Source organism: Dipodomys spectabilis, unplaced genomic scaffold, assembly GCF_019054845.1.
Source record: "Dipodomys spectabilis isolate Male_0828 unplaced genomic scaffold, ASM1905484v1 ptg000125l, whole genome shotgun sequence".
NCBI classification, from domain to species: Eukaryota; Metazoa; Chordata; class Mammalia; order Rodentia; family Heteromyidae; genus Dipodomys; species Dipodomys spectabilis.
In genome coordinates, this window is record NW_024870802.1 from 104348 (window position 1) to 120463 (window position 16116).

The 16116-nt window shown below is 42.8% G+C and overlaps 1 protein-coding gene across 1 annotated transcript in view; it reads left to right on the forward strand.

Moving 5' to 3' along the window:
• The first annotated feature begins 6858 nt into the window (after nucleotides 1-6858).
• Nucleotides 6859-16116, forward strand: part of Pdzd8 (PDZ domain containing 8) — a 60883-nt gene continuing 51625 nt past the window's right edge. The window contains exon 1 of the mRNA XM_042689126.1: nucleotides 6859-7925. Within this exon, the coding sequence (XP_042545060.1) occupies nucleotides 7045-7925 (881 nt within the window). The 5' untranslated portion in view covers nucleotides 6859-7044. The remainder of the gene's footprint in view (nucleotides 7926-16116) is intronic.

Genomic DNA, 16116 nt, shown 5'->3' on the forward strand with positions numbered 1-16116 from the left:
TAAATACTATGAAGGAGAGGTAGAGAGTGTTTAGAATGAGTACAATAGAGGAAGCTGGCTGGCTCTCAGGTATCAGGAGATGTGACATAGAAGCAGTGACCTGGTCTGGAGAATATGTCAGGTAGAGGATATAGTGAAGGTGGGGAGCCCTCAGGTTGAAGCAGGAAGATTGTGAGAGGAGGCCATTGAGGTTGGATGTGTATATGGGGCAAAGTGCCTCTACCACCTTCCCACTGCAACATAGGCACACTGTCCATTTTTGTAAATAAAGTTTTATTGGAACAGCCACACATGTTTGTTTGCTATAGTACTGCCTATAGCAACAACAGAACTGAATATTTCTATTGTCAGTGGAGGTCAATCCTCCCAAGCTCCACCAAGGACTGTGACACCTTTGTCCTAGCCGCAGTGGGACTCTATCACAGTATTTTAAGAAGGATAAGGATAGAGAATAAGAGAGTCCAAGTGCATGAAAAATATTTGGGAGCCCAGTATATATTTACATTGGCAAAATATCCCAAGTCAGGCTTTCCAAATATCCCTGTAAGGAATTGTAGGCTCCAATGCTTTCTTGCCTATGGCAAGTGGCCCCCATCAATTTCATTCTACATGCATTCTTATATTAGATCCTTTGTGAACAAGTGACAGAAGCATAGTATAAAAAAGCTATAGTATAAGAAAGGAATGTATTGGTTTATATAGTTGGGGAAAGACAGTAATGTGTTTTCAGAACCCCCCCCCAATAAAAGCAACAGAAAACAGAGCCTGCAGTACTTGACCCACATATTAGTAAGCCTGTCTCCATTTCCTCTCATTTTTACATGACCCTGCTTAGTTAACTGTGCAGGCTCCCATTGGATGACTTCAGATTCATATTCTCCCAGTTTAGACATCCAATAGAGAATTTGCTTCCTAAAGCCTGTGCATTCCTTTTGGGCTAGAATCTAATTGGCTTGAATCACACGCTCAATCTCACTAGAATAACTGATGTCAAACGAAATCCCTACTATAGACAAGCCTGCAGCATGGGTCTATGCATAAATCCAGGAAATGGGCCAGGAGTTGACAACTACAAAGGAACAATATAGAAGAGAAAAATGGAGTTACCAAAAGAAAGCAATGCTAATTTTTAAAAATTTGCTTCATTTGGACTCTCCTGGTGATTGATGACTGCTCTGAGATCAGTTGAGAGCAGTATATAACTATGTGACATATATCTGTTGGACACAACAGAGGCACGTCAGTTTTGAAGTTACTCAGATAAAGGTCAGTGGGGTACCACGATGAGTAGCAGTAAGCTGACCAATCAAATCTTCTCATTCTGAAATGTTAGGGGCTGGGCCAGCAACACAGGAAACGCACTTACACTCAGATTGATATTGTCCATGATACTTTGGAACATAGCTGGGTTTCTGCATGGCTCACTCCACATGCCAGAGTCCTCATGGCTTAAGAAAAGCCAGGCCCGGCATTTCCTAAGGAATATGCCTGTCTTCATTAGTTTAATCTGATGCCCTGGAAATTTCTTCATCTGACTTTTCAAGGGAAAATGTTTGGGTGGCTGGATTTCACAAATCAACAAAACAGCCACTCTTAACGTAGTGAATAAAACAGTTACCATAAGGATTTCCTTATCTGGAGAGATTGAAACTTCAGTGGATGGTCTGGGGACGTATAACCACAGGCTTTCTAGGAGAAGAGGATTAAGTGAAATCTAAGCACATAAAAATAGTAACCTATTAGGGGCTGGGAAGGTGGCTCAGTGGTAGAGCACTTGCCTTGCATGCATGAGGCCCTGGGTTCGATTCCTCAGCACCACATAAGAAAAAAAAAAAGCCGGAAGTGACGCTGTGGCTCAAGTGGTAGAGCGCTAGCCTTGAGCTGAAGAGCTGAGGAACAGCACCCAGGCCCAGAGTTCAGGCCCCACGACCGGACCCCCCCCCCCCCCCAAAAAAAAGTAACCTACTAGTAGTTGGGCAGATTGCTGGGTTCAAGTCTTGGCTGGGGGCCATAGGCAAATAAGTTCTTTTTCATTTGGAAAATTAATTTTCAAAATTATTCCTTTATCCTACAAAAAAGGAGTTGAAGCCAGATAGCAATATGGCTGAAGAGTGAGTGAGGTAGAGCATAGGAAATGAAGTTGACAGGTAACAAGCTTAATTTGACTTGGCAGCAGAAACAGGAAGGGAGTAAGGAAGGGAAGTTGGAGACAACTAGACCAACTACAATATACTAGTAGAAATTTAGGCACAAAAACGATTATGGCCCAAACTGGAGTAGTTTCAGGGAACAACAGAAGTAGAATGACTTGGAGAACAATTTAGGAGGAATATAAAAGCTAGTTAAGGCCACATCTATTTAAATGGGATCTGGGAACATGGCTCAAGTGGCAGAAAAGCTACCTAGCAAGCATGAGGCCCTGAGTTCAAACCCAAGTATTGCCAAAATAAACAAACAGATCACAGAATAGAATAGAATAGAATAGAATAGAATCTGGACACAGGCTAGTAATGCCAGCACTAGAAAAGTAGAGACAAGAGTATTGTGAATTTGAGGTCCGCCGGGGCTATATGCAGACCCTGTTTCAACAAGCTCTATTGGGAATGAGGTACTAGCCAAAGGGATTTGGCTAACAATGGTGAAAGAAGATGAATACGGTCGAAATAGATTGTTAACACGTACAAAAGTAGAATAATTTATATCCGTTGAAATTGCATTGGAAGGGGAAACGTGGGGACGATTGGTTGGAAGATACGATATACGTGCATGTAAACTAATGTATGCTAATAAAATAAGGGAAAAATGGGAACCTGTTTCAAAAAAAAAAGAAAGCAAAACAAAAAGAATCTGGCAGAACTGGCTATAGTTGTCCCAGGAAGGGAATGGATCAGAATTACTTTCTAAGAAGTCTTAAGCTTGAGGATTAACTCAGTTTGTGAAGGAGATTAAGCTTAGTTGAAATTGGTAGCCTCAAATGGAAGGACAGCTTTGAATTTGGCTGGTAGAATAAAGTATAAAGAAAGTAGAATGAGAAGTATCATTAGACTATCCTGAGAAAACTACTGATACTATTCCTCCACTTCTAATGGCACTGTAAGACTCCTCAGAAAGTTGGGAAGTCAGGTTTTATCTCCATTCCTAAAAGTACCACTCAAGGACAGGGACCAACCTATCCTAATTTGCCCAAGATTTTTCAAGTTTTCACATCAAAGGTCATCCTACACCCACAGGTTTCTTCAGGGAAGATTTTTTTTTTCTGTTACCACCTCAAGACACACAAGTATCTAGCAACTTTAAAGGGAAGTTTCTTTTGCTCTGAACCCAAACAGGGAAGTATATATAAAAGTTTACATTTACTTGATGTTCTTTATGGTGTTGTCAAGGAAAGGAAGGGTTTCAAGAAAGAAAGAATGATCCCTTTTTGTCAGAATTCTGATGAAAGACAGAGCCACAGGAAGTAACTGGGCCTCAGAAGAACCGGTTTCTTGGGGGTGAAGGGAAGCTGTTCAGGCAGAAGTAGTAGTATAACCAGTGGAGTGAATGGAAGGCAAAGAGGCTACCAGACAACTGGCTAGTCCTTTTAAAAGGCTGGATTCTGTTGAAAAAGAGTAGAAGCTGAAGGGTTTAATGTTGGATATTCCTTAAATTTTTGTCTTCACTTTTTAAAATAGAATGAAAGGAGAGTGGATAGATCCTGGAAGGCAGTAGATCTATAGTACCTGCTGGCTTGGGATATTCTTTTTCTTTCTCTCTCTCTCTCTTCTTTTGTTTCTGTTGTTATTTTTGTTGCCACTAAAGAAGCATAAAAAGATAGGACTGTTATGATTGTGAGCTTGAACATGCAGAGGAAGAAGTGGGCAAGGGTGAGAGACCTGAAACTGGTCAATATCTAAGGACATTTTTCTTGGAAATGGAAGCAGATGCTGGCTAGAATAACAGATAAAAGTATAGGGTTGGTTTGGTGCTCCAAGGGCCCTAATAAGAATGAAGACAACTGGCTTCCAGATGTAGAAGGAGTAGTCGAGTTGACAGTTGGATTATTCCAGCGTTGAGATTTTGCAGGTGGTAGAGATGATGGAAAGAAAACTAGTAATGTCACACTCTTGCTTTAATCTTTACAGACTTTAAGAAGAATAAAAGAATCTAGCCTCTCCCTGGAAATAAGCTCCATTGTAATTCAGTTGGCTTTACTTTGCTATCCTACCCCCATCTTTTTTCTCTTCTATTCATAAATATCAATTCTATTGACACTACCATCCAATCATCCTGCCTCAGTTTCCCTAAATTCTGCAGGACTTTCAACTTCTAAGCGTTTGCCTCCATCTGGCTAGAATACTTGTCTAATCGTCAAAGCAAAATTTCATCTGCCCCAGGAAGCCTCCCATCTTGCCCCCATCAAGTTAGAATCGCCAGTCATGCTTTCTCAACACCCTTCCTCAGAGAAACTGCCTCACCCAAGAGCTATGAGCCAATGGCCTCAATAATTGGATTACGGTGGCCAATTGGGGATTTTTTTTTTTCCAGAATTTGAGATTGAGCTAGCAGGCCACAGTGGGCAACAGAGACATGGGACTCTCTAGGTTCAGGTGCAGAACTAGTGCCTTCAGAGAATTCAAGCCTTAGTACCAGCATAAAACAACATAAAAAACAACAGGGAGGGAAAAAAAACACCTTCCTTCAAACACCTACTCAGAATCATGTTTTCAAAGTCAAAGCCAGTGGTTCTCAGACTTCTAAGTTCCTATGAACCAGCATTAATATTGCTAAATTTATATTCTCCCAAGAACTATTAAGGAAACAAAACTTCTATGAACACAGCCTTATTTCCTGACACCAAAATTATTGGATTACCACCTAAATACAAAATGCATTTGATTTCATAGTCATGATATTTTGATTTTCAAATATCAAAAAACACATTCCAGTATGTTAAATGATATTTAGCTCCATGCCTGGCATATGATAATCTTCTGTTTTATTATTGGTGTTTAATAAATGTGAATCATCTTTAACACCTTTATCTTTCCAAGGGGATTCCTGAGTTCCTTTGTGACTCTGGACTGTGATCCTGAAGATCAAGATTTCCTGAAGAACAGAATACGTAAATAAAAGACTAAGGAAATCTAGCATCCCCAGAGGTATTCTGAGGAGTAAGAAAGCAATGGGAGATGGGGCATAAGACTAAGTACTTATTACCACGAAGACTACCAACTTGCCTGTGGGAAGGAAAGTGGGTGGAGGATATTTTAGGATACACTCACATTTTAGGAGTCCACTCACATTTTTTTTCTTGAAGTACTGGAGTTAGAATCCAGACCTGGGGTTCACTTGGCTCACTGTTTGGTTGGTGCTCTGCCAGTTGAGCCACAGTTCCGATGTACAATTTGAGGTCTTCATATCTCATTAATATGAAGAGCTCCTCTACCAATTTGAAGAAAGTGTGTACAGTTCCCACTTGATACGTAACGCTGTGGAATCGAGAGAAAAACTTAAAAACAGAGAGTGACTATGAGAACAGAAGGTGCCAGCAGCTTACTGAAATCTCAGCCAGGTTTTGAATCTAGCAGCTCAGCAGACACCAGTATTATGTCTTCCTAGTAATAGAGCCATTCTGGTCTCAGACTTGGGAAGCCAATGGGTAAGGTGAGATCAGACTGGTTCCAAAGTTCTGAATCCACCCCAGCTGGATCAGAACTTTTGATTTTTGTTCTAGAATCACCCAGAATCAAGAGAATCCCTGGCTTGAAGATCTTTAAGGGTGAGACAAGAGGCATACCCTGATACGTCAGGATCACCTAGAAACGGCCTGAGGTTTAAGGCAGGACCTCTGTAAAACTAGTTCTGTAATGTCAGTATGGTCAGAGGGACAAAAGCATCTATGCAAAGTACCGAGGTCTCAGGAAAAATGCTAGGCAACCTGGATTCATTAACTTTATGACTGGGGTCAAAGGTGCAAAAGCCTCTTTCCCTGAACCCCTCTCTCAGCTCGGGAGCGCGGGGGGTGCAGATCAGCCTCCTTTAGCGATCTTGGTGTGAGGGTTGGGGTCGTGCCCACGAGCTGAGGGGTTCGGGGTTCGTGTCAGACAGACCAGGCTGCGCTGCGTGCCCAGGAGGGAGCAGGGGGTAAGAGGAGCTTGGTGTGAAGTCACTAATGCAACCTCCCGACAAATTCCTCCACTCAGCATGCTCCTTCCTCCCAGTTCTCAAGGAAACTTCTAGCTCCTTTCATAGTTAGCGGAAAGGTAGTCCCATCTTACGGCCTTTCCCTCCGTCCCTCCGTCCCCAGTGCTGGTCGGGAGGAGGGTGAGCCGTGGCGGTCTCTGGTCGGCTGGGGGCAGGCTCAGGTCCTGGGCGGCGCGGCCGGGCACAGGCAGCCGCCACCGCCGGCCGGGCTCCGGAGAAGGCGGGGGGACAGTGCGGTGGAAGGAACGCCACTGCAGGGAGAACAACGCTGCGCTGCGGAGGTAACGGGCTGGGACGCCGGCCAGCGGCGGGGGATGGGCGGCGTAGCGATAACGGGACGAGAGCGCCCGGACGTCCCAGTCAGAACTCCGAGCCTCCAACCAGTGCCCTCACGTAGCCTTCCAGCTGCCGGCCTCGCCTCCAGAAGTGACAGCCACGTGGGCCGCGACGCGCGCGGCCGCGAATGGAATGTGGGCGTGGGGTGGGGGGCGGGGCGGGCAGGGCGCCAGAGTGCCGAGGAGGGACCCGCGCGCCGCGCGCCCGGACGCCGGCTGCCTGGCGACGCTGCCGGGAGCGAGCACGTCCTTACGTCACGCGCCGCTCGTCCAATCGTCGGGGGCCAAGGGGAGGCGCTGTGCCCGCCTCCTCCCGCCCCCGCCGCCGCCACTAGCCGCCCCCGGGAGCGTCTGAAGAGGCGCGGGCCGCCGCACCGGCCGGAGTCCCCCGAACAGGCCGCGGGTCCCGACTCCGACGCCTGATGTCCTCAAGATGGAGGCCACGGGGGCGGTGGCGTGAAGAGAGCGGGGCTGCGGAAGAGGGGGCCCGGGTGGCGGCGGCGGCGGCGGCGGCGGCGGCGGCGGGATGGGGCTGCTGCTCATGATCCTGGCGTCGGCCGTGCTGGGCTCCTTCCTCACGCTGCTCGCCCAGTTTCTGCTGCTGTACCGCAGGCAGCCGGAGCCGCCGGCGGACGAGGCGGCCCGTGCGGGCGACGGCTTCCGCTACATCAAGCCGGTGCCGGGCCTGTCCCTGAGGGAGTACCTCTATGGCGGCGGCGGCGGCGGGGGCACCGAGGAGCCCGCCGGGGGCTCCCCCGAGGGCGGCGCGACCCCGGCCCCGGCCGCCGACCCCCCCTCCCCACCGACGCGGGAGACCTGCTACTTCCTCAACGCCACCATCCTGTTCCTGTTCCGGGAGCTGCGGGACACGGCGCTGGCCCGCCGCTGGGTCACCAAGAAGATCAAGGTGGAGTTCGAGGAGCTGCTGCAGACCAAGACGGCGGGGCGCCTGCTGGAGGGGCTGAGCCTGCGGGACGTGTTCCTGGGCGAGGCGGTGCCCTTCATCAAGACCATCCGGCTGGTGCGGCCCGTCGCGGCCTCGGCCGCCGGAGACCCCGACGGCCCCGAGGGGGAGGCGCTGCCCGCCACCTGCCCGGAGGAGCTGGCCTTCGAGGCGGAGGTGGAGTACAACGGGGGCTTCCACTTGGCCATCGACGTGGACCTGGTCTTCGGAAAGTCGGCTTACCTGTTCGTCAAGCTGTCCCGAGTGGTGGGGCGGCTGCGCTTCGTCTTCACCCGCGTGCCCTTCACCCACTGGTTCTTCTCCTTCGTCGAGGACCCGCTGATCGACTTCGAGGTGCGCTCGCAGTTCGAAGGGCGCCCCATGCCCCAGCTCACCTCCATCATTGTCAACCAGCTCAAGAAGATCATCAAGCGCAAGCACACCTTGCCCAGCTACAAGATCCGGTGCGGGGATGGCGCGGGGGAGCCGGGCAGAGATGGGGGGTGGACTCCGGGGTGCGGCGGGGTGTGGTGGAAAGGGAAGCCGGGCCTCCGGGGAGAGGGAAGGGCGAAGGACCCCTTGTGTGTCCGGCTCCTGCTTTCTGCAGGGCGCTCCCGGGTGCACAGGTAAGGTCCATAGCGCATGCTTTTTTCTCCTTCCCCCGCCGCAGTATAGTTTTCTGGCGCTGGAGGTCTCTCCGTGTGATCGGGGCTCTGGGGCACTCGGTGCTGCTACCTAGGCAGCTCCATCTCCCGGGGGTGATGAAAAGGAGCCCCGCCAGCCCGGGAGTCATCCCTGGGACTGTTGAGAAACTTCCCGTGAGCAGCGGCCTTGCAACAGCAGCGTGGGACCCCCGTTGAGAAATCGTTCATGAGCAGCGGACTGGCGTGAAGGGCGTGTATTTAGCGCTGCCACTGCGGCGGGGTTGGCTGCTGCTCTGGCAACTTTGAGGGCACAGGCAGCCGCACTGCAAAGGACTGCTGTCCGCAGGCGAAGTGCGGGGTGGGGGCCGCGCGATCTCAGTTCTGTCACTGCCCCGTGGGGCTAGGGTTTGTAGCAGATCTAGACTCTGCCCCTCAAGTGTCTTATTGGTGGTGTAAGGTCCTGGGCCTAGTGCTTGAAGCCACCGTGCCAGATTCCTGTGATAACCATAGGTAGTGGTCTTAAGTTCTACAGAGCCTTCCTACACCCGATGGCTTAATTTTATGTAACAAGCTGTTGTGATTTGTAGCTGGATTTTCCTTTACTATGGTAGAAATGGACTGGGAAAAGGGAGTTTTATAGGGTTAAAGCCTTCATCCACTTTGGTCTGGGAAGGCTTGTTGTAGGGATGTTAAAGTTCAAAGTTTAACATCTCTTTTAAACCAGCAGATTTTTTTCAGTTCTTCCTGACTTCCATCAATTTTGTGTTCATGAAAATGTTTGAACCTTTCGGATTTTGCCCATCATCATAGCAATCATGTATTAACCTACCTTAATGTCCTTTAGTAGAAGTTGAAGAGCCCTGTTTGTTAGCCCTGTTTTTCTACCACAGGTTCAAGCCACATCTTCCAGAAATGCTGTGGATTTAGAATGTATTTCTGCGTGGAGAGTGGGGCCTATGTACCCTACTAATTGTGCTTTGTTTAGATTATTAGCACACAGTGACAGTTTTAAGACTTGTCAGGAAAATTTAATTTGTAATGGAAATACTCCTACAGAGTTGCAAAAGAATAGTGAACTACTTGTTCACTATGTTTGGTTTCTACTTCTGTGAAATAGAACATACTTTGAAACCTACTTTTTTGCTCTGGAATATAAATAACTAAATTATAAATGAGTTCTACTGTTTAAGCTGCAAAATGCTTACTTATAGCAATGAAGCTAAGTCACTAGAAAAGTTGTGACATTGTGATAATCTATCACAGTGTCAATTCTGATGTTTTCTAGGTATCTTTTCAATTAATAACTTGAACTAAGTTATTTAGAGGGCAGTATCTGGGGTTTAAATTCAAGAGCTCCTATGTTTGTACTCTACCCCTTAAGCCACATCTCAGCCTTTTTTGCTTTAGTTGCTTTTTGGATAGGATCTTACATTTTGCCTAGATGGTTCTTGGACTGCTATCCTACAATATAGGCTTTTGCTGTAGTTGGGACTATAATTACATGATACCATATCCAGTTTGTTTGTTGAGCCTGAGGTCTTCCTGATGTGTGTGTGTATGTGTATGTGTGTACATTTGTGCATATGTGTATACCAGGGCTTGAAACACAGGGCTCACTCTCTAGCTTATCTTTTTTGCTCAAGCTGGTACTCTACCACTTGCACCACACTTCTACCTCCAAAGAAGTCTCTTACTTTATGATCTGTATCCTTGAACACAATAAGTATGGTAAAGCACAACATGACTTTCATTATGCTATTTTAGCTTCTAAATCTTTAGCACTAAATGATCATCTCCAAAAATGTATTAATTTGTGCTATTTATATTAGAGGGTATTTTCACCCATCAGTAGATGCTAGTTGGCAGATTTGGGGCGCTTTGTTCTGTGCTTGTTCATTTTCCGGGTTCTGAGACTTGAGAGCTGATAAAGAATAGACAGCTGCTTTCCACATAGAGTTTAGAATCTAGTAGATTCTAGAGTGGGAATAATGGGTTGAATTAACTAGGAAGCTGATTTTAGCTTAGTAAAGGAAAAACAGAAGTGTGAGGATGAAGACTGCCTTAGGAAGTGTCTGCTTGTTTGTATAGCCACTCTTTTAAATGGTTGGTAATGTTGAGCAGATCCAAGTTGCAGATGAGGGAATGAATTACAATACATCTAAGATGTGTCATCGGTCTCATAATGAGAATTAAAGTCACTGGTGTTGATGTAGATAAAGGAATGGAGCTCAGTACAAAATTTGCTTATAGTCACACAACTGTCAGTCAGGTGGTGAAACCTGGCTCTAATAAAATCAGGCTGCCTTTTAAAAAACTATTCTGTGTCATGTTAAGGATCCTTTGTTTTGAAGTATGCCATCAATGTAGTATATGTTGAATATCTTTCCAGTGTGACTTACTATTTATTACTATTATTTATTTATTTGCTGGTTCTGGGGCTTGAACTCAGGGCCTGAGCACTGTTTCTAAGCCTTTCTGAGCGCAAGGCTAGCACTCTACCATCTGAGCCACAGCGCCACTTCCACCTTTTTCTGTATATATGGTACTGAAGAATCCAACCCAGGGCTTCATGCATGCTAAGCAAGCACTCTACCACTAAGCCACATTCCCAGTCCCTAAAGCTTTTATTTCTTAAATTGTAAACTTTGAGAGGATCTTTTAAAAATTCAAATTATAAGATTAAGTCTTTGGGTCCTGTTCTAAATAGCACTTCTTTTTTAATCTAGCAGATTGTGTTTCCAAATAGAAGGTCTTGCAAGTTTATCCACTTTATCCATCTAATCTTCTTAGTAGAGCCAAGGTAGTAAAGAAAATTGTTTTGAATCTTAGGGCTTTTAGGGACTTTTAATTATTTTGTACAGAAATATCTCACCACTTAACATTGTTGTCACTTCTTCCCCCTTTGTTTTCCCTTTTCCATTTTATTAAAGTGAAGTGGCCTGACAGGAGTGCCCAGTCTCAGTGTTTCATCTAGAGATGCCCAAAGATACCTTTGGAAGGACCTACCTGATTGACACTTACATAACTAACACATTTTCTTTAGAAAAGATGGACTTTTACAAACTGAATTATAATATGCAGAAAATGTGTTTCTGATTTCTTAAAATCAGTTTTGAGTTTGATTTCTTAAAATTTTAAGTTTTTATTTTTTCTAAAAAAAATGTATTTAGTGTGTTAAAGTAGTAATATTTTTTTAAAATATTAACTCAAATTCACCGTCAAGAAAGATTACTGTTCACGTTCTTTAAAGTACATGGAGACTCTGATGTTAAGACTTGAGTAATAGTCCTTGGTCTCTTTTTTTCTTTCTTGTTTACAAATTATTTTTTTCAGTTCTGGATTGGACCCAGGGCTTTGTGTAGGCTAAGCAAACATTATTACCAGTGAGCTACATCTCTAGCTTCAAATGGTTTTGAATAGTGTTACATCCTCTCAAAAACTTTCAGAGTAAATTCACTGAAACCTGATAAAAATCATACAACCTGAAGTTTTAGTGTCATTTATTTATTCATTGACTCTTTCATTCTTTTCTTTAAAAATGTAACTAAGCAATTTTTTGAAGGGATTTTTCATTAGGTTAGAAAATACTTAATAGAGTTACTAATGCTGGGCACTGGTGGCTTATGCCTGTAACCCTAACTACTGAGGAGGCTGAGATCTGAGAATCACTGTTTGAAGCCAGCCCAGGCAGGAAAGTTTGTGACTCTTATCTCTAATTAACCACAAAAAGCTGGTGATGGAGATGTGGCTCAAGTGGTAAAGTGCTAGTCTTGAGGGTGGAGAAAAAAAAAACCACCTAAATTCCCTTAGTGATTATGGCACCCATAGTTATACTTAGATTTGTAGAGAATGTGACTAACATTGAAACTTCGAAATAGTAGAGACAATGACATTAGTCTTCTACTGGAATAATGATGTAATATAGTAGCTAATTCTTCAGTCTCTTGTGCTTTTTCTTGTACTGTTTATATCTCTTTGTAAATGGAATTACAAGATAATTTTTATAGAGAGGAATTATAAAGTCATAACAAATAGTTCTTTATTTTCAGTTAAGTGGTCACTGCAGACTACTGTACTAAGTGTTGTTAGTATTTTATGGGTGAGAGAAATGATTAGATGGTAGTTCATGCACTAACACTGGTTTATTTTTTAGGATAAACACATAATAAAAGCCATTATAATGGCATTGGATATATTTAAGACCTTCAGTTTGTGAGAAATAGGAAGAGGAAAAAATCAGTATCTCTGCTAAGACAATTAACTGATTACTTTGTTGTTACATATAGTATATATAGTAGAAGCATGTGTATGCAGGGCTCAGTACTTTCTGTAGAGTTTGACATCCACTGAGGTCTTGAGGTGAATCCACTGTAGATGACAGAGGACTGCTGTATAATATATTGTGACCTTAGAGCTTCCTTAGTACATATGAGTTTGGCATTAATTTTACTTCTTTGTTGTTGGATTTCCTGAAGCAGCTATGAATTACTGTGATTTAGATTTAGATGGAAAATAATTCATTGATAAATCTACTGTAAAAATGTGATTTATTCAGAGAGGAGAAGAGTAATTATGAGCACACTAAGGTCTAATCGGTTATGTATAAGTTAATTGACTGTCCCAGAAAGCTATAGGTTGTTCTTGCAAATAGCCCAAAACAGATCATTACAAAGTAGATTGAACTGGAAGAACATGTCTGATCAAACATTTCACACTGAAGTACAGGTCCATCTAACAGTCCATCTCCTTTCCTCTCAATTCATTCAAGCATTTTGTTATTCTTAAACCCCAAGCATGCTTTCAACAATGGGTCTGCCTTTCCTGTTCACTTCTCTGAAGTTTTGTTGTTGTTTTCTTTTCCCCACCAAAGGTTCACTGTACATCAACATTTCTGGATCCTTTTAATGCCACCGTTCAACATCTTACATTATTAAAATCTTGAAATTTTTTCCATTCAAATTTAGTGAAGTATATGAATATGTAGCTGATGTCTTTGTGCAGAAATTGCCCATATATTACATGCATAGTGATGAGTTTTAACAAAATTCAAGCATGTAAGTGAAATGATGTGATTTTGAACTTAGTCTCTAAAGAACACCTGTAATTTTGGATTTCTTAAAAGAATGTGTGGAATATATTTTAACTTTTTTTTTTTCAGTACTGAAGACTGAATCAAGGATCTTACCTACTTCTTGGAGCCCTTGAGCCATGCCCCAAACTCTTTAGTTTGCATTTTTGTTTCTGAAATAGGATCTCATCAACTTTGGGCTGTTCTCAAACTTTGTTCTTCCTACCTTCACCTCTCAAGTAACTGGGATTATAGATGTGCATTGCCCAGCAGTTTGTTTGCTTGTTTCAGTCCATGTCATTAAACATATTATAAGTAACACAGTATTATTGTAAAATCATTACTGAGGAATGAATGCCTCCTCTTTACCGAGTGCATGAACAACACACTCACATTCTATGCTGTTAATTGAAATTTCTAGCAGTTCACATGCTGATTTGTTTTGTCTTTTAACTTTTTAAAAAATATTTTTATTAAGTAGTTGTACAAAGAGTTTCATTTCCAGAAGTCAGGTAATGACTACAATGCATCTTGGTCAATATCACCCCTTCCATCATTCTTCCCCATCTTTTCCCATCTTATCCCTACCCTTGTTATATAGTTCAATTTTTACATAGTGTACATTGAATATAATGACTATATTTGCACAGCCTTTTTCCTTCCATTCAGGTACCCCCCATTTGTCTCCTGTCAGAATGTGTTTCAGCTTCTTGGTATTCATTTTGTTAAATTGTTCATTAGTTGTTCAAAGGAGTTACTCTGTTGAGCTCATCCCCTAAGTTTACTGTCCTTTAGTCAATTTGTGTGTATATGCATATAATGTTATATCTGTTATCACATGTTTATATTTTAAAACTAACTTGTACACATAAAAGAAAGCATGCCATTTATCTCTGACTTAGCATAATTTTTTCTAGGTCCATCGTTTCCCTGCAAATGACATAATTGTTCTTTCTAGTAGATGAGTAAAATTCCATATGAGTATATGTCCCACATTTTCTTGATCCACTCATCTTTTGTAGGGAATTTGGGCTGTTTCCCTATCTTGGCTTTTGTAAATAGTGCAGCAGTGATCAAGGATGGTCAAGTGTCTTTACTGTGTTGATTTGTTATATTCTGGGCAACATCTGCCCAAGAATGTTATTCCTGGATCACAGAGTAGTTCTGTGTTTTGTTTTGTTGAGGAATTCCTAAACTGCCTTCCAGAGTGCTTATACTAGTTAACATTCCCACCAATGGTGGGAATAAGGTTCCTTTTTCCTCACATCCCCACCAGCGTTCATCATCATTCATATTCTTGATGATAGCCAATTTTTACTGGGGAGAGTTGCAATCTCAATGTAGTTTTGATTTGTGTTTCCTTTATGGCCAGGGTTGTTGAGCATTTCCTGATGTATTTATTGGTCATTCTTGCTGCTGCTTCTGAGAAGTTTCTATTCAGTTCCTTTACCTACTTATTAATTGACTTATTGATTTTGGGGAGGGGGTTAGTTTCTTGAGCCCCTTGTGTATTCTGGATATTAGGCCCTTGTGGGATATAAAGCTGGTGAAGATCTCTCGTTCTGTACCTTTTCAGCTTAGTAACTATCTCAGGCAGAAACTTTTTAGATTGACGAAATTCCTACTGATTCTTTCCCAACTGTTATATTAGAATGTAATGATACTCCTTCTTATAGTAGTTTCAGCATTTCAGGCCTGACATTGAAGTCTTTGATCCATTCTGAGTTGATATTAGTGCAGAGTGACAAATAGGGGTCCAGTTACATCTGGCTGTCCAGTTTTCCCAACACCATTTGTTGAATAGGCTGTCTTTTCTCTAAGATATATGTCTGGCTTCTTTATCAAATACCAGATGGCTATAAGTATATCAGTTTGTTTCTGGATCTTCCAGTCTATTCTATTAGTTTTCAGACATGTTCTTGTGCCAGTTCTAAGCTGTTTATGTTTCTGTTTTAATTTCAGTGTCAAAGTCTGTATTGTCACCATATTACAACTGCTCCATAATTTGTACACATGAACAAAAAGCCAAATGGCTTTCTGAGATTCTAGGAACCTTGATTGTAAACATTTCCTATTTTTGTTGTTGTTGCTTATCCAGGCTTGAACTCAGGGCCTAGGCTAGTGCTCTACCACTGGCTTCTTAGTGGTTAATTGATGATAAGAGACCCACAGATTTTCCTGCCTAAGATGACTTCAAATCTTGATCCTCAGATCTCAGTCTCCTGAGTTGCTAGGATTACAGATATGAGCCACCAGAGCCCTGAAATATTTTCTATTCTTAAATGTTAATACCTGTAAGCCATAGATTATACTTTCTCTGGACTGATTGATGAAGGATAACAAAACTTGCTTTCATTAGCCTAGTGCATAATTTCCAGTTTGTGAAATCATCAGAATGCTTTAGAAAACATTTCTTATATTCTCTAATCGGCACTCATGTACTATAGGAAGAATACAACTAATGATATGGAAAGTAGGGTGCTAAAATATCTGGATTCTGATTTGTCTAACTAATGAAACAGCTAGAAAACTTTTACTCATTGTAATTTTTGTTGCTGTGCACTTAAAAATACTGTGATTAGTAAGAATAAACTAATTCTAGTTTTCTGTATTTATATTTATTTTTATTTACTTGGATCATTTGTAAGTTATGTACCTTAAATAGGTATTTGTGACCTGAATATATTTAGGACCAACTCTATATTCTACCTGTACAACCTATAGCTATGTGAGTACTATATTTTGATGTACAAGCGTACATAGTAGTATTGAGGAGATAATTTCTACTTAATAGCTGGACTATATATGTATGAGTATGTATTAGTACTACTAGAAATTGAGGATCTATATTTTGAAATTAACTTTTCTCCTTAGACAGTGGTTTCATTAAGACATCAGTATCCACTAAATAGTAAAGTTAGCGTTTGTGTCTTATGCTGTCCT